The sequence below is a fragment of the Rissa tridactyla genome, chromosome 2 (assembly GCF_028500815.1).
Source record: "Rissa tridactyla isolate bRisTri1 chromosome 2, bRisTri1.patW.cur.20221130, whole genome shotgun sequence".
NCBI lineage: Eukaryota > Metazoa > Chordata > Aves > Charadriiformes > Laridae > Rissa > Rissa tridactyla.
The window spans coordinates 98,349,675-98,368,782 of NC_071467.1; the positions used below are offsets into that span (position 1 = coordinate 98,349,675).

General features: G+C 36.8%; 1 protein-coding gene across 4 annotated transcripts in view; it reads left to right on the forward strand.

Annotated features, from left to right (window-relative positions):
* Positions 1 to 19,108, forward strand: part of KDM1B (lysine demethylase 1B) — a 35,052-nt gene that overhangs the window by 9,648 nt on the left and 6,296 nt on the right. For 2 of the 4 annotated variants that reach the window (XM_054193632.1, XM_054193633.1), the window contains exons 8-21: positions 77 to 281; positions 1,370 to 1,554; positions 2,392 to 2,568; positions 2,715 to 2,789; positions 4,162 to 4,299; positions 5,786 to 5,957; positions 6,998 to 7,125; positions 8,543 to 8,674; positions 9,068 to 9,142; positions 9,976 to 10,092; positions 10,929 to 11,054; positions 12,284 to 12,406; positions 14,500 to 14,652; positions 15,261 to 15,344. In XM_054193632.1, the coding sequence (XP_054049607.1) occupies positions 77 to 281; positions 1,370 to 1,554; positions 2,392 to 2,568; positions 2,715 to 2,789; positions 4,162 to 4,299; positions 5,786 to 5,957; positions 6,998 to 7,125; positions 8,543 to 8,674; positions 9,068 to 9,142; positions 9,976 to 10,092; positions 10,929 to 11,054; positions 12,284 to 12,406; positions 14,500 to 14,652; positions 15,261 to 15,344 (1,890 nt within the window). Of the gene's footprint in view, positions 1 to 76; positions 282 to 1,369; positions 1,555 to 2,391; positions 2,569 to 2,714; positions 2,790 to 4,161; positions 4,300 to 5,785; positions 5,958 to 6,997; positions 7,126 to 8,542; positions 8,675 to 9,067; positions 9,143 to 9,975; positions 10,093 to 10,928; positions 11,055 to 12,283; positions 12,407 to 14,499; positions 14,653 to 15,260; positions 18,112 to 19,108 lie in introns of those variants that run through there. The other 2 variants (XM_054193634.1, XM_054193635.1) reach the window with 2 other exon arrangements.

Sequence of the window (19,108 nt, forward strand, 5' to 3'; positions counted from 1 at the left end):
GGTTCATTTTCCAACGTTTTCAAAGTACTGACGTGTTCTCTTCTCCCCTCTTTCCTTCACTTCTCCGCTTGGCCAGAGAGTGGCTGAAGTTTCAGACCATTGGTGGTACTCCATGCTCATACTCCCTCCTTTGCTGAAAGACAGTGTGGCAGCTCCCTTTCTAGCTGCATATTATCCAGACTGCGTGGGCATGAGTCCATCCTGTACCAGCACTAATCGGTTACCTGGTGAATCCAACCTTGTGAAGTTAGAGCACTTAAAGAGCGTGCCTAATTTGACTGGTAAGGGCCATCTGTAGGGCTCTGGTGCTTAAATAGGTGTGATAAATTTTGTCTTATAACTGAGTTTGTAAGGCGCATAATGCTCCTGATTCAGAAATACTCATTCTGTTCTCAGCACTAATACACACTCTGTGTGACTGCCCCTGTACTTCTTTGATGCAGTTTACCTGTTTGTAAGATAAAGGTAATACATTTTGTATGGCATTTCTTTAGGGAGTAAGCACAGACTGCATAGGCTTTTTGTTTACCTTGTCATTTGTTTATAGAAATGGGAAATAAACCTGCGGGTAGTTAAAGATCATTTGCGTTCTTAAGGAAATGAAGATTTATCAAAACAAAACGTGATTCTGCTAGTTTTGATATTGTGGATCTTTGGGGCTTTGCAGAAAAGGATTTGATTTCTTAAGGCACTCAGATTCTGTTTTGTATATAGGATTCTATTTTGAATAGGTCAGGTATGGTGAAAGGTAATTGAGGATTCCCATACTCATCCTTACTGATATACCTCAATACCAGCTCAGAGAGAGTCCTTTGAAGAAAGTTCAGTTTCTGCGTCACCTTAGCAGGCTTTGCTCTCCTTAGGTGCTGAAAATAAATCAGCTTATCTATTCAATGGTTATTTATCTGCTTAATAAACAGAAAACTTCATTACACAGAGCAACCAATACTGCTCGTGGAAGGTGATTACTTTTAGTTACTACCCACGCTGGGCAGCATTGGGAGTTGAAGATGAAAGGGATTCAGAGGACTGCATGAACCTGTACAGTGATGTTAGACCTTAGACTTGAGTTTAGACTCTTGTTCCTTGCTGGACTTGTCATGGCATCTGAGGGCACATACTGTTTCTCTGACAAAACTTAAGCTCTGACAGACGTACCCATCAGGTAGCAGGACAATAATGAATGCTGCACAGCCTAGAGAGTAGGAGAGGGGAGAGCAATATACGTGAAATCATTCTGAAAGTGGCTAGAGGTTGGAAAGCTTCATTACTTGTTTATCTGTGTGAGGTCAATGGATCATCTTAGAGAGAAAAGGATAAAATGAAGATATGACAGAATATGACTTGTTCTTGGTGTGTCTTTACTCAGTTGCAGGCATGAACAAATATTTCCAGCCTTTTTACCAGCCCAATGAATGTGGGAAAGCACTTTGTGTGAGGCCAGATGTCATGGAACTGGATGAGCTCTATGAGTTCCCAGAATATTCACGAGACCCTACCATGTACTTGGCTTTGAGAAACCTGATTTTGGCTCTGTGGTACACAAACTGCAAGGTAAGAGATATTAACAGGTAATTTGTTTGTTTACAAATAATAGCTACTTTTTGGGGGGGATGTGGAGCAGAGGGATTGGACTCTTCTTAAGACGCCTTCTTATGCACCAGAAAAATTGCTACTATCCTTTGAAAATCCATTCTAAGATTGGCCGGATTTTTGGTGTTATGTTTTGTTTTGGTTTGGTTTTGAGTTTTAATGCCTGGAAGCTTCTTTTGTAGTAAGATACAAACATTTTAAAAGTACTAAAACTCTACTGAGTCTGCCCAGCTATTAACTTTTAAAGGGATGCTTGAACATTTCTAAATAGTGTTTGCAGGTGCTTTATGATTTTTTTTTTCATGTGACTGTTGGGCAGGGAAGTGATTATCTTGTTACTTATGCTAACTCTTTGACGCTGCCTTCAATGGAATTGCTGGAATTTCACATACTGAAGCTTTCAGATGCTGATGTCTGTATTTATATGAAGGTTTTGGATATTGACCTGTTTTTTATTTGGAATTTCACTGTTAGCATTTCCACCAGGTAGATTCATTTTGCAATCAGGGATGCATTTCAGTACTGTTCCTGTACTGATGGAGCACACCGTGGAGTTTGTGAGAGTATCTTGTAGACTCATTTGCTTTTATTCCATGTTAATCTAGCTTAATAAATTGTTACCTTCCTGTGTAAAGCTGGTTAGCAAGAAAATTCCATAAACGTTGCTTTTAAAATGCTCTCAGAAGCCTGATTAATGATTAATTTGTATCATCTGGTTTACAGTTTAAATATCATGTAAATGCATGAAAAAAATGAATATTAGAAAATCACTTTCTATTCTTTGCTTCTGCTTTTCAGGAGGCTCTTACCCCTCAAAAATGTATCCATCACATCATTGTTCGGGGGCTTGTGCGTATACGGTGTGTACGGGAAATGGAGAGGATACTTTATTTTATGACAAGGAAAGGGCTAATTAATACAGGGATTTTATCAGTCAGTCCTGACCAGTATCTTCTTCCTAAAGAATACCACAATGTAAGTTGCTGTACTAATCCCTATGTTATTAGTGCTATAAAACTACATGGCACATGTAATATTTTTTTGGGCCTGGATTTTTTACTCATTACCTGTCATTCCAACTGTTTATGTAAAAATTATTTAAATCTTTTATTATTTTTTAGAAATCTGTCATTATTGTTGGGGCTGGTGCAGCAGGATTAGCAGCAGCCCGACAACTGCACAACTTTGGAATTAAGGTAAGAAACTTTAGAGTACATTACTTAAAAAATGAGACTTCCTTTGCTTTGAGAGTGTTCTTCATGAAAATGAAAAAAAATTACATTCTCGTTATGAACATTTATGTATAGGCCATCCTAATTAATTTGTAAAATCTGGGGTTTTACTGTGTAAATCTTCTGTTTAAAAACAGCATTTATTTGTATCTAAAATTCAACAAAGCATAGAGTGAATATTTTACGTAGACTTGGGTTGGGAGGGTAGGGGAGACATAGATATTCATGTCCCAATAATGGGACTGTAGATGATGATGGCTATTTAAATTAGGTGAAATTTTCTTTCGTGTGTGCACTTTACTGTACTTACTTGTTGCTTATTAAAAACAAGCAAATCACATGCATTTTCCTTTCCCCTCGTATTTATCATTGACAGTGTGATCTCACAATATTACAATGTGAAATAATTTTACACATCAGAGTTTTCTTATGGAAACCGATGGGACTTTTTACACATGAAGTGTTTACAGGGCTGATGTTTAAGGCGATGTATGAGCATCTGACTTTCTGGATTTATATATTTATATGTTCATATATGTATATATTTATATGAATCCCTGAATCCTATAGGCCCATTATCTCATTCTTTGATTGCTAAATACAAATTGCAGTGCATCTTTTTTGTACATCAAGTCCTGTGGAAAGCTGTCCTGCTGTAAAATACCTAAGTATCAACTGGCAGGACCTTTTTTTTTTTTTTTTTTTCCAATATATAAGAGAGATATAGATATATACACACACACACTGTTGCTTTCTACTCTTCTGGAGAGATGGAGTTTCTCTATTATAAAGACTTTCTATAAAAATAAAAAGATAATATAAGTAAGGGAAAACATAGTCAGACATCCATCTAGTCTAGTATCCTGTGTCTCTCTGTGACAAGCAGTGGGTGCTGAAGGAGGTATGTACGAGTGGTGGAAATACATGAGAATGGGGGTTTCGTGGAATATCCCAGGAATAAATTTCTTCAACAGGTGCATGGACTTTCTCCGATGGACACACCACCTGGATTATTGTGTTTAGTAGTCTGTAGCATGCCTTAAACTCCAATTTTGAGATTTCCTGAATAGGTCTTCATCTGTTTGAAAAAGGCAGCTTATTTTTCTTAAAGTTACAGTTATTTTATGTGTATATATCCCAAAGGGTAACCTTTAAAAGACAATTAAAATGCATAAATGAACTATATCCACAAACAAAAAAAAAAGTGTTAAGATTGTTAGCAGTGATGGATCACTTGGGATTTTTTTGTGTTTTGCTTTCCCCTTTGCTCTGGAGTTGAACAGATATGTTTAATATAATCAAATCTTACAATTTACTAAACTGCATTGTGTCGTAGGTCATTGTCTTAGAAGCTAAAGACAGAATTGGTGGCCGAGTGTGGGATGATAAGACATTCAAAGGAGTCACTGTTGGAAGAGGTGCACAAATCGTCAATGGATGTGTCAACAACCCAATGGCACTAATGTGTGAGCAAGTGGGTTCCCTGCAGTGGTCGTATATTATCACTAGTGAAAAACTGTCATTAAAGCCAGATTTGGGTGGCTGGGTAAGGGTGGGAGTCTTTGTTCATGACATGATTAAAACGCTGTCCTGTGGTGTAAGTAAACTCCGTGTTGCTATTATAACTTTGATAACAGCTGGGGACAGAGAAGAGCTGTAGAATGGTTTTGGGCACATTATGTAAAGAAAAACAAGGCAGCTTCAGAACCAGAAGAAACCACTTCTTTCCCCTTTTCTGGAGATAGTAATGTAAAAGGTCCCTGACAGACTTCCGGAGAGCTGAGAAACGCTTTACTGTAGGAGGCTATTGGTACGTTGTCATAATACATAGTTCTATGATGGACATGCCTTTGCTCAGCCTCTGTATTTCTAGTTCAATTCTGCACAAGTTAAGATGAATACGTATAACAGTTACTGATGCAAACACACTGCAGGTTGACTTTTTTTTTTTTCCCAAATTTGTTGGTTGGGTTGGGTATTTTTGGGCAGGAAGGTGAATTTCTCCAAGTGGAAACTGAGTATGGATTTTGTTCAGAGAGGCATGCAAATCCAGCCCATGCTGTTTTAACTGTTTAGTGCTCTGTTGTGTCCTGAATATTTATTTTTTTAAAAGGATTTTTAGTTATGAGCTAAGGAACAATGACTTCTGAATACACCTTGGGTGCCTATCCCTTTGTGGTCATCTGATGTCATCTTTCATTCAAAGTACAACTGTATCTTGAGAAGAGATCTGCAGTGGTGATTAGCAGCCTAGAGATGTGAGGATATGTGAAAAACACTGGAGCGCACCCCAAGTAACAAGGCCCAGGAAGAAGTTAGCGCTATATTTGTGCTATTTTCTCTAGATTGACTCTGTAGAACATAAAAACGTCTTTATTCTGATTTATCTCTGCTGTGCGTTCGATACAAGTCGGACAAGCAGAGCAAGATGATAGGTTTAATTCCAAATAGTTTTTTAATTTGCTTGCTTGTTAATGAAATTGGTGGTAACTGTCATGCGACATCCTGTCAATTCCTGAATGCGGGGAACTGTTTGGGCATCAGGCTCCAGAAAGTTGCAGAAAAGAATTGATTTTCATGGCGATTTAGAGAATAAGGTGAGGTAGAAATGAAGGAGACTGGTTCATCGTGTTTGATTACCGGACCCAACATCTCTGTACTAGCCCCTGGCCTGATAGGGAAGTTGCAAACGAGGTTTCTGAGAATTCCCTGTAAAGAAACAGATGGAAGAGTAGGGAAAAAACAGTTTGTGGACAATTAACGGATAGAAGGATTGTTGGTATTCCAGTTTTAGGAGAATGAGAGTTTGCGTTAATCTGGCTAATTATTTAAAGTTGTGGATGTTTTTTAAGTGGCATCACTTAAATCTGAGGGATTCACCTTACTTTAAATAACTTTGAGCAGGCTAGGCACTGTAGTTTTTCCATACTTAAAAAGCAATAAAATGTCTTTTTCTTAAGCTTGGCATTAAAATGCACAAACTAGGGGAGAAATGTGACTTGATCCAGGAAGGTGGAAGGATAACAGATCCCACTATTGATAAACGTATGGACTTTCATTTCAATGCCATCCTAGATGTCGTCTCTGAGTGGAGAAAAGATAAGACCCAACATCATGACGTTCCTCTTGGTGGTAAGTGGGAGATGTAATGCAAAGTGAAGATGTTGGCTGTGTTCACAGAGTTTTATATTGGGCATTTTTTAGAAGTGTATGGCTGTACACCTGACCTTAAATCCAACAGTGATAACCTGGCCTTGCAGAGGACAAGGGGAGACTACCGGATATACACAGACCAAAATGCCACTCATAGCTTTTAAGAAAGCCTAAGTTGAAGGCTTTTATAATACTGTATGACTTCTGATGTAGTATCTTGTTTTCATGAGGTAGCTTTTTCAGTATAACTGGCACTAGCAGTTCAAAAGACTTGCTCCTTGCTGAAGCAGGCCATAGCTAGCCATAACTCTCATACTTTTTGACTAATCTGTCTAAAAAAAGAGCCTGATTAAAGCCATCTGCTGTAAAGAATAGTCCCATCTCCATTGGTAACACCTCCTACTACACTTAGAGCATGCAAGCACATTCAACAACAAAAAATAAATGCGCTCAGAAACGTCTGCCTCCCAGATCTTTTCAGCATGGATGCTGTAAGACAGAATTAGCAACTCCTATGTTCTTCAGCGAACTCTAGATCAAATTTCTCAGCTCTTCTGGTTTTGTGAAAACTAAAAACTAAGCAGGATTTATTTGCAATGATTCTCCATTATCTTCAAGTGTATTTTCCCTGAAATATCTTCAACTGTATATTGATGATAGCTAAGCAATTAATTTCTCTCCTGTCTCAACTGGCTAGTCCAGCTGTGCTCTTGCACAGTGCACAGTCTTCCTTTTTTTTTTTTTCTTCTTCTTTGAAATGGTTTTAACCACTTTTTTTCCTGAAGCTATGTATGTTTCCTTTTTGAAGGAGATTATTTTACTAGGGAAACCTATGACTAAACAACAAAGTTGTATTTTATCACCATTTCTTCTCATTTTTTTCTATGAGAAGAAAAATATCTTAGCGCAAATTAGCAATAAGCTTGAAAATCTTGTGATCGAGAGAACAGCATATTGAAATGCAGTAGGACTTCTGACAAATCGTGATATATTCTTAACTTAAATATGTTCTTTCACAGAAAAAATACAAGAGATCTATAAAGCCTTTATTCAGGAGTCTGGCATCCAGTTCAGTGAGCTGGAAGAAAAAGTACTACAGTTCCACCTCAGTAATTTGGAGTATGCCTGTGGCAGCAATCTCTCTCAGGTGAGTTTTGACAGTTGTGTTCTGAAGTGGTTGAGTTCTGTAGAAAACAGGGTTGCAAGTAACATTGAGAAGTCATCTGATCCATGCCATGGCCCAAACGGAAGAATCGTCTATCTTTAAAGTCTTCCTACATCCCTAATGTGTTCTCTGTAAAAACATTGAGACACAGACTCCAGCACTGCCTTAGGTAATCTAATGGGAGTTTATAACATGCTTCCAGCAACATCCTCTTTAACATGGAAGTTGAGTGTAGATGGTGCAGTGGAATAGGGAGTTTTGCCAAGATGCTGGGTGGTAGGATTCACGGAAGAGTTACTCTTCCTCAGATGTTGTGTGTGACTTCTGCTTCTCAGTTCTGTGTTTAAAAACTGAGGTATTTCTCTACCTTGCTAGGTATCTTGAGAATAAATGCATTTAACTTCTGAAGTGTTCCAACACCCTGACGGTGGGCCCCAGTTCACCACTCCTAGGTATTCTGTTGACTATGTGATACTTGGCTTTCCTCGCGACTTCAGTTTTAACCAAGTAGATTCAGGAAATATCAAAGTCTGATGTTGTTTGCAGTGCATTATTTATTCAGTGCCGTTGCTTGGGTGAAAGATGTTTAGGGTCAATTGTACTGTGGTAGTGGGACAGCTGATTGGTATGTGCAGATGCACAAATCTGATCTGAACTAAGAAGCACATAACAAAAATTTGCATGACAGCGCTGCATCAGGGCAGTCAATTTGATATGTCAAGCTTTCACACTTCAGGAACACCCAGGGGAAATAAGAAAGATGTTAAAAGTCTGTCTTACCTTCAATTTTAAAATCAAAATATGAAGTAAATGCAACTGCAGTGATAGGAATTGGCATTTAAATAGCAGTTTGAGAATTGCTTCAAATTTTTCACTGCTAAGTGGTGATTGCTTAGCACAAATATCACTATTGTACTAACTCTGAGTTTGCAGGGGTTGGGGGAGAAGGTCAATGAAAGATATCATGGAAGGACCTCCACAGTGAAAGAAACATTCCACTGAGATTTTTCTGTATCTTATTTTCCCCTTCATGTTGGGAAACAAACTATTTCCATTTTAATTTGAAGTCTTAAGGCTGTAAAATCCGATTTCTTTGTTAGAGACAGAAAACTGAAATAAATACATTGTAATCCACCTGAATTTTTCTACCACTTTCCTTCTTTTCTTTACCAAGCAGAACTCCCCATATTGGGGTTTCTTAATCTAGCAATTCATATATTGTCTAATGGCCTTAGAGTAAATAAACCATTTGCTTTTGCCAGCATTGCTATACATTCTGGTGATACACCCTTTTTTCCCCAGTTTTGACGGGAATTGGGGTGGCTGCTTCTACACTGTGGGGCTTTTGCTAGTTATGTCACTTCAACAGCAGAAACAGCTAGTTATGTTCTGTCCACAGGTGTCTGCACGCTCATGGGACCACAATGAGTTTTTTGCCCAGTTTGCTGGAGATCACACTCTTCTAACTGTGGGATATTCTACTGTGATTGATAAATTGGCAGAAGGGCTGGACATCCGGCTGAATTTGCCAGTGAGTCTGGAAAATGTTGTCGCAGTGCCCATCTTGGATTGCTTTGAAGCACCTAATCATATCTTTGTATTATTTTGGACCAGGCAAATCTGCGCCTGTGACTATTTTGACTTGTCTTAAAGGAAGAGGAGGACAATTTCAGCACTTCTGGAAATCCTTTTTGAGGACTACCAGTACTTCAATATTATGATATGATAAGCTTATATGTTAGAATCATGATGACAATTCTTTTTCAGCTTCCATGGAAGCTATTCTTTTTTTGTCAATATTTCTCTAGAAATTTGTGTTTTTCAATTTCTAGTTTGCAGACTGGTGCTATATTAGCTATTCTTGTCTGAATGTGCATTGCATATGTAGATTTTGTAATACAATCTTCAATTTGTCTTTCAAAAGGTACAGAGTATTGACTATTCTGGTGAAGAAGTTCAGATCACTACTGCAGATGGAACAGTATGGACAACACAAAAGGTACCTGGTATGCTTTAAGATGAAGGATTTTAGGGAACGCAAGAACAATATTGACCACAGTACATGGCCTTTTTGTCTTTCCTGCCCCTGCCCCCCAAGACTATTTAGTTCAATTTCTACCCACTCAAAGATGAAAACTCACATATTCTAGTGACTGTATCTGAATGTCCTAGAGGCTGTTTTTCCCTGAGCATGCTTGAGTTTTGAGTAGTAGTTAATTTGAAGAACTAAGCATTATAAAGGTAGTGCTAAAAATGTGATGCAGATAGATAGGTTTTTATCTGGTCTTTGAAGTGACAGTTTAACCACCCGTGTTTCTCAGTCTCCCCTATTCCCTGTATCCCCACCTGCTTCATGCTGCATAATCTAGCTTTTAGTAATTTTTAAAATGATACATACACTTGATGTTGATTGGATTGACATCAACAGTGTTACTGAGCATATTTTAAAGAGAAGGGATCTGTGAAGGAATTACAAAACCAAACCAAAAGAACGGCCATCTTATCTCCTATCAAAAAGATGGTTTTGTTAATCTGAGAGCCATTGAGAATGTTTTACAGGAGGTATTAATCGTAGTAGCATGGTTAGCCACTCTGATACACGCAATTTAACAGACTACAGCTTCAAACCAGTAAACTGCAGGATCTGTTCTCACCTGAAAGTAAGGCATGTGTTTCCCATTAATGGGGAGTAAAACTAGACAGTAATTTAGAGATGTCTGAGTATTATGCCGAATCCTAGAAGGATAATCCAAGATAGTTAAGAGGATGCTGTGAGGCTTAAGTGCAGTATTCAGCTTTTGCTATGGTTGCGATTGTAATTATTTCTTTCAGGTATTAGTGACTGTACCGCTAGCCCTTCTTCAGAAAAATGCCATTCAGTTTAATCCTCCACTGTCAGAAAAAAAAATTAAAGCCATTAATAGTTTGGGAGCAGGAGTCATTGAGAAAGTAAGTAATTTCAGATTATATTTAATTTTCTTTTCATAGAAACATTGGCTGCTTTGTCCCTGTTGCTTTTGCTCTGTATTTCTCAGGACTTATTATGCCTTTGGTTTTACTTATATATAGTAGCCCAGAAGAGCAAAATGCTGTTGGGGATCACGTGCATTTCTGTTTCTTAGATTTCCCAACTTAATGGGGTTTTTAAAAGAAATTGCAGAATCACTTCACAGTTTAAACGTTTTGTGCCTGATTTTGAGCAAGCCTTTATGATAGTCTCAGATCTTCCAAAATTCTAATAATATGCTTATTCCAGGTGCTTTTGACCTAATAAATACAAAAACTATTTCAGAATAATACTGAAAGTTGTGTATTTGGCCAATGTAAAATCTCCTACCTTTTCCCAATGCAAAAAGACAGACTGTCCTGAAGAGATCCCTAGTAGCATGTGTGCTTAGAACAAAACAGTAACAGAAGTAATGCCAGAAACCGGATTATAACAATGCTGAAATTTAAAGGCAAGATTCATAACCCCCCTACACAGGATGGGGATTACTAAGTTCAGTTCTATTGTAGAAATTCTGCTGAATTTCTTGAGCATTTTCCACAGTGAATTCAATACTGTCTGTGCATTTGCAATTTTTGAGACTTTTTTTACCTTCCCCGTTCCCCTTGGAGAACAAGCCATATGTTCCCTGTTGAGACCCTGTTATAGCAACAGTGTCTATAATGGAATGGAAAAGGGAAAAAACATTAGGAGAACATCATATACTATATCCAGTTTTGAGTTCTATAGTATGAAATGCTTTAATTCTGTCTCTCTCCCTCTCTCATTTTCTCTCTAGATTGCCTTGCAGTTTCCTTATAGATTTTGGGACAGTAAAATTCAAGGAGCTGATTTTTTTGGTCACGTTCCACCCAATTCCAGCCAACGTGGGCTCTTTAGTGTTTTCTATGACATGGATCCAGAGGTATCACATGCTAGCTGTATTTTCTGTTGTCCCTTCAGAAATTTAGTTTGTAATACAGGTGCAAGCATTACTGAACAATGAAGGTTTTCCTCTTCCCCCCGCCCCTGCAACTGTTAAAAGACATGGAAGCAGTATTATTTATCAAGAAAAAGCTGATTGTTACTTCATTGCAAATAAATGGGAATGTTTTCCTATGTTTGGATGCAAAATAATATACATGCTTTTATTCACAAAGTACCTTGAAAACAACTTTGTAATACCTGACTATAGATGTACTAATGTGGGAAAAAGTCTATAGTCACTTTCAGTTTAGGACTTCTGTTCCCCTATTTAAATCAGCTAAAAATCCTGTTAAAAAAAAATCATGCTGGCTTATTAATACTTAATGGCTTGCACTAGCCTGAATAACTATGTAGAGCAGCAGAAGAGACAAACACTAGGTTTAGTATGAAACTGAGGTCTGTAGGGTCAGTCCCAAACTTAGGAATTTCAAAACAATTTCAAACCAGTGCAAGTTTCTCTTCCCTGCCAGTTCCAAGCAGACACATTACACATTTATATCGTACCCTTTCATACTTTTACAACAACTGCTGCTTACTAATTGGCAGATATTAAAAGGCCATTTTGTAATCTTATGGTTTACTCGAAAAGGAAACCATCCTTTGAAGGCTGTGCTCAGTTACTACACTATTTCTATATGACTTTCCTTAAAGAAGTTTTCTCTTCAGTACTTTAAAGTTCATTCTACATGAGGTTCAGTGTGCTAGTGCTCTCCAGAGACACTAGATATAATTCCTAATGTGCTTGATAGCTATTCTCTGCTAGCTATCAAGTTTAGTAACAGAAGACTTGCCTTATGTAAACAAGAGGGAGAGTTCTTTAAAGGAGTTGAGAATCTGTGTGCTATTCTATGACACTATGAGTGTCAAATCTTTTTGTATAGCCTTTAAATAGGTAGATAGGAAGTTTTCAGTTAATTCAGCAAGTCGTAGAAGGGGCTGACTGTAACACAGCTCTGTGAACAAGACATCAGAGGACGTTAGTGGTTTGAGCATAAATACTGTAGAACACACACCCTTTATTCTAAGGAATCAAACTCTTTCCTCTAGAACAGAAGTTGCTTTGCAGCTGAAAATCTTTGTCAATACCAATTAAAAGGGACTCTTAAAGAAATACTTAATAACCTAATAATTTTGAAATGATCTCATGTGTTAATGTCTTGATTTTAGGGCAAACAAAGCATTTTAATGTCAGTGGTCACTGGAGATGCTGTAGCAACCATTAAGAATTTAGATGATAAACAAGTACTGCAACAGTGTATGACTGTACTTCGAGAGCTGTTTAAGGAGCAGGTAAGAGAAGCCCCTTTTCTTAGGAGATGAATGAACTTGCTAACAGCAGTAAAGCTTTTGGTTGTTTTATTTTATAACATATAGGAAAACCTTTGACATTTCAAACTATTTCTTTTTGTGTCAGTTTGAGGGAATATGCTTCCTTTGAGGAAACGTTTGGTCTTTTGTGTGAAGAATGGGAATTGAATTATCTTAGATCAGTCTGAAGGAAAATGATAACGCATAACAGAAATGAACTACAATCCTTTAAAGTACTTTTAGAAAGGAAAATTAATTAAAATCAATACTTTAGGTAGGTAACACAAATACACTTCTTTCTTAGCTGTCACTTTTTCCAAACTATTTTTTTTTGGTCATCACCACTTCCAATACATCATAAAAGCTTTAAGCTAGATGAATTTGATTGTGATTCCCCCTGCTTCTATGTAAAAAGCAACCAAAATGACACCACCACTCCACCTCCAAACCAAATCAATACCTTGCTCTTCTAATAAGACAGAACCCTTCCTGAGTTGTCTTGGGATGGAGGTACAGGCAAAATGGTCTATCAAGGGCCCTACGTTCTGACTGTAAAAAAATAAAATAAAATAAAAAAAGTCTTAGATACAAATTTCTACCTTTTTGTCTTCCCCCACCTCATCACCCAGATAAAAACAAATAGGAAAAGCAGAGAAATTCGGGGCAAGCAGAAGACTATCACTTAGTAATATTATTTGTTTTCCACTCTATAAACAGTAATGCCTTAGTTAAATTACTTAGAGCAGTTAGATCCCAAGGAATGCTTGAGTTAATGTTCATGGGTGATCTCTCAAGTTTTACTGATGGTTCAGATATTAGAATTAAGGATCTTGGGAAGAAACTTCAGCATCTGAAAGCCCAACTTTTCCTAGAAAACATGCTTTTGGTAATGGCTTTACAGTTACCAGAATGAAGTGCAACGTAAGTCCACATACCTGCTATTTTGATCTCATGAGAATGTCGAGGTAGCAAACAGGTCTTTGGTGCCATTCTAGTCTAGAGGAGCGATTTTCATGTCTGTCTCGGTGGTTTGTAGCAGTTGTGAATTTCAGTCATCTGTCCACAATGCATCAGGATTTTCAATGACAAGATAGCTTCCAGATGTGCATCAGAACATCCATGAAACTTGCCATACTTGGCTAACCATTGTCTTGATTGCTTGAGCTTTAGTCTCTCATGTGCTACCTGAATGGAATAGTTTATCTGTTGATACCAGATGTCATGTAAGAGGCAGCCAGGATGCTTCTGCTTTCTTGTCACAAGTCCCTCAAGAGTAAGACACAGCTGTAGTTGATTAAGCCTTCATACAATGGTTATCCAGGCTGATTTTGGTAGAATTGTGTGGGATTTGCATGCTGCAACGTGACAAAGAATACACAGTATTACTGTCATGGCTTAGCTACAGACACACTGACTTTCTGGTTTTTGTTTTCTCCCTGAACTTAGTTTTCAAGCCAGCTCATATTCTGATCTTAGCTAAGTAATGTTATTTTCCCCCTTGGAATAAAGTTATCTCCAAGATGAAGATTACATTTTGAGATTTAACAAGCTAGATGTAGCAAAGCATCATACCTTACCAAAATGTAAGGTTCTTACATTATACATGCAAATGTGTTGAATTATGTTGATAACAGTATTATCTGTTTGCAAGAGTATGTATCTCTCTTGAGAATTGTTTTTCCTTGTGTGTAGTTCTAGGTATATTACAATATCCATATTTGTTGCATTCAAAACAGTGCAACTGTGATGTTTCAGACATCACGCAAGTCTAGCAAACAAAATTATCTTTGCAGTTAGTAGTACAATAAAGAAAATTCAAATTTAATTCCAGAATGTGATCTAATCTGTATCATAATACTACTACATAGAATGGTTTGGATTGGAAGGGACCTTAAAGATCATCTTGTTCCAGCCTCCCTTCCACTAGACCAGGTTGCTCAAAGCCCCATCCAGTCTGGTCTTGGAGTCTTAGAGTCTACGTATACTCTAAAGGTTACAATAAACTGTTTATCAGAAAAAACTATGCAAATACGAGCTTTTCTTTGCAGCACATAACTTTTCTTTTGATTACGCAGGAGGTTCCTGAACCAGTGAAGTTTTTTGTTACCCGCTGGAGCAAAGACCCTTGGCTCCAGATGGCATATAGTTTTGTAAAAACAGGGGGCAGTGGTGAAGCTTATGACATTATAGCTGAAGACATACAAGGAAAAGTTTTTTTCGCTGGTGAAGTAAGTATCTTTGTTACTGTTGGTTAAGGTTATTAGTGAGCTATTTCTTATGAAAGATTGTCTTTTGCCAACCAACACAATTAATCTAGAGGTAGCACATAAATATTCTGTTACACAAATATGCAATGTTTTGTGATTTGGACACAGAACCCTCTTTATTCATATTATTATTGGGCGTGGAAAGTCTGCCAGATATTTCAGGTCAGGAGTGAACTGCGTAATCAATAAGCACAGAACATGAGAAGACTATACAATCCACTTGTGTTTTTGGTGAAATTACCTTTCTGTTACTCCACAGTGGAATGACAGAACAAATGCGTGCTTCTGATGGTTTAGGTGCATTCCATACTAGAACAGAACTTCCCTGCCCCACTGAAGTGCAGATAGCAAAACAGACCACTAATTTTTCTAGTTGACTTGCTTGCAAATTTTGAAGTTGCTAAAAATCTTAAATATTTCCTCCTAAATTCTTTCTAAGTTTCCCATGGCTTTTAAAAATGTTGATATATGCTTAAGGAAAACAAAACTAATCTTATAAACTGAAATTCTATTTGTTCTAATAGCTTCAGAAACAATTAACTTTCTTTTTTTTTTTTTTTTAAATACAGGCCACAAATAGGCACTTTCCTCAGACCGTTACAGGAGCTTACTTGAGTGGGGTTCGAGAAGCAAGCAAAATAGCAGCATATTAAGTAATGAAATTTTGTGTTTATAGATATATTTTTGTTTTCTGTGGGTAAAACTATCTTCAAATTTCTTATTTGCTGCCTTTTTCCTAAGTGGTACTTCAGTAGTATATGGTACCTGAAGATAAAAATCTTCATTTTCCATTTTCCTTTTCCCTCTTTCTCCCTCCCGCCCCTTTTTTAAACCCTGATGATACAGATTGTTGGGGTTTTTTTTCCAGCTAAGGTATTATTACTAGCAAGAGTGACATTGGAGTCCCTGGCCACAGCTTAACTAATGGAACTTTTGTTGAGAGTCCTCTTCTGTATGGCTCAAGTGATGCTATGCTATTTTAAACCTTCATTTCAGAAGGTCAGATTAAAACAAGACTAAGTTAACATACAGCATTAAAAATGCTGGCAGTTAGTTATAACGATGGGAATTTTCCACTAACTGTGATTCTCAGGTTGATTATGCTCATAGGAGTTCAAACTTGCTCCCAAAAGCCTGAATAGCCTAGACAAATTATAGAATTATTGTAGGAACTCAACTATCATTCTTTCTACTTGCAATCAATAACCTTTTCTATAATATTTTTCATATTCTTAGCCTCCACTAAGAAGGCTTTGAAATATCAAGTTTGTTCCTTTAAATCAGACTGCTGGAACAGTTTACAGTGCAATCATAGAAAGGTTATTGTAGCTAATAAAAACTTGAAAAACTAACTTTTACATTACTTCAAAAAATTTTGAAATATTCTCTCTGCTACTTATTCAGAGAAATTCTTGTTACAATAATAGGCTAAGTTTAGATTTGCCTAGTGCTTCTGATCGTGTAGAAACGGGACAGCTTAAAAATACTATATTTCTATGATATTTTGAAAACAAACTTCCAGATTCATTCGGGCTGAGTAGAGGAACTATCTACTGATTTGAGTGCACAGTGAGGGGTGAAGGACTGTAAGTTCCTAACAGCTCATTCAGCTTTTATATTTAAAAAATAAGTGAAGATGAATGAGGAAAAAATATTAACTTTTATGAAGGGCTGAAACAAGGTGGCTTGCACTTTGACTTGAAGTTTTTTTTTTTATTATTATTTTATTATTAAAGTATTATTAAGAACAACTTGAGGGAGCAATTCAGTAAGGGCTAAGCATCTAAGAGCTTTTCCATGGGACAGGGAAGAAAAAAATATTTTTCAGTAGAAATAAGACAGACACAACCAGGATATCTGCTGTAATACTGTTCCACTAAAACAGTATTAATGAAAAAAAAAATAAACCCAACTTCTAGATCTCTTCCCCCACACCTTCCCTATAACTCTATTGCGTAGACTTCATGATTTCTGGAAGGAAAGTAAGCACTTATTCTTTCCCCTTCCCATTCTCATGCATAGCCTCTTTTCTTTTTTTAGTCTCTTCGTTTAAGAATGACACAGCAAACTTTTTTGAGTTACAGTGCTTATTTCCATAAAGCTCTATCCTTGGAAAAAACCAAACCCAACAAGCAACCTTAAGAAAAATCCTACTGAATAAACGCAGTTCTTCTTAAATACTTAATATTTTGTTTTTAGAGTAGCTATGATATTGTCAAATACCTTTATTTAATCTCTAATTTACAAGGTGAAGATGTTTATATAACTAGATGTTTTTCAGATATATTTCTGTTCTGCTTCTTAAAGCTGAATTATATGGATTAATAGGAAAAGTGTAACTGTCCATAACTTTCTTTTACATAAATGCTAGTATGTACAGTTTTAAAGTATTTCTAAGTATTAAATTGTAATTTAAAGGCTATAAGAAGCAAGACAAAATCCTCTGATGAGAAAAGATAATCAGACATCAGATTTTGCTTTTGGTAATCATTTGCACTTTGTTGATTTCATATATTACAGGCCAACTTACAGTATAACTAGGAAAGTTTGAGAGCAGCATATGTTTGAGTTCCAAGTTTCTTTCCCAGTTTTGTCATATATGACAAAGTTATTAGGAGAGAAGCTTCTGAAGGTGGGACAAAAGCTTATTACTACAAGCCCAAAACATTATATTCAACAGCTAATTCAGCTGACCTTGGTCAAAACTTCTGTCAGCTTAATAACAACATATAAACACACCACATTTTAGGTAGGAACTGTCTGCAAAGCTGAGCTCAGCATCCATTCCCGCAGACCAAAGTTTGCCTGAACATGCTTGATTTTAGACATATGCTTCCATCCTGTTAATTTATATTTGGGGTTTTACATCTATGTACAACTTTGCAGGTAGATAAATCCTATATTCTAAAGAATAAAGACGGACATGAACAAATACTGTCACATTTGGCTTCAGCTGCTGTGCACTTATAGCATTAAAAAAAGGATAAAAAATGATAAATTTACCAATGGCCTAGTCTATTAATTATTTGTATATTATTTTGGTGCCAAGGCACTTAAACTGTGTTGTGCTGCACTTAAGTTTGAGGAGTAAATAAAAAAAAAGTTTGTTCCATTTTAACTTACGTTCATTTGAAATGTGTAAGAACATCAGGCTGGTTCTGAGACTTCATTCTTTAATTAATGTTCCCCAAAAGTTTTTTTAATACTTATGTTAAAGTTTATTTCAAGCATGTATGTGGTTTTTCTTTTGTGTTTAATTTATTCCCTGCAAATAAAGAACTGGGGAATGTTTTCTTTGAGTAGATTTGTTTAAATGTTATAAAAAAATATTTGAATGCAGAGCATGATCTGTTACACTTCAGCTCTTCTGTGTGACTATGTTACAGCAGCAGAATAAAACTGGAAAGTATCCACAGGATGCTCATGTTTTGTTTTGTTTGGTTTTTTCCCCTTTAAATTTAACTAGCAGCTAAGCCTACTTTTTTGTTGTATTTGATACTGATTTAAGATTTCCTTTTAGTACATTCCTCCAGCTAGACAATTCCTTAGTATTGCTGCTCTACAGCCTTCTCTGAGCTCTAAGTATTAACTTTGCTGTTATTTGGACAATACCATAACAGTCAGTGTCTTTTGCCTCAAAGGTTTACAAAGCAATTCATAAGCTCCTATCAGATTTTCCTTAGCCAAAGGAAATTTAACCTACAGTGATAATTGTTTAGAAGCATGGCCCGTAATTTTAAAATAGCCAGAAAAATCACTTAATGCTTTTCACTGCGTAACAGTATGAAAACTTTGTAGGATCACGATTCCAAAAGGTGCCTACTAGCACAGATCACTATAAGCATGTGCAAGCCTGGCTATATACCCAGCACATTTAAAACGCAAACAGTGACAAATTCTGGTAGCACTTATCTACATTGTACTTCTTGAGTGGGAGGGGTCAGATAGTCATTTGCCCTAAGTCTGACTGCAGGCAGCTTAAAAAAAAAAATAAATTCCTACTCCCTTTGAAAGTGTATTTCAACAAGTACCACATATAGGTGTGAAACAGCGAAAACATTACTGTGTGGAAGATGCACTGCTTTCCCCTAACTCTGTCGTACTTGATTAGCAGTTCAAAGTTTGTATCCCAAGGACACGCTTTGTTCTCCTAATGCTAACTCCCTGCAGGAAGTTATTTTTGTTACAGCTGACACTAGTCTTGAAAAATGTTAACTTCATTCTAATAATAGCAATCTTTAAAATGGAAACAAAATACTAATGCATCTTTTAAAATAACATACAAATCAGGAGATTTCATCACACTCCCCCAAAGAATGACATTCCAAGAGAATAGCTGGTGTGAGGGAATTATTTTTTTCCTTTCAGCACATCTGTCTAAAATTTAGATCAGAAATAAAAGTGCAGCAGCGAGTCT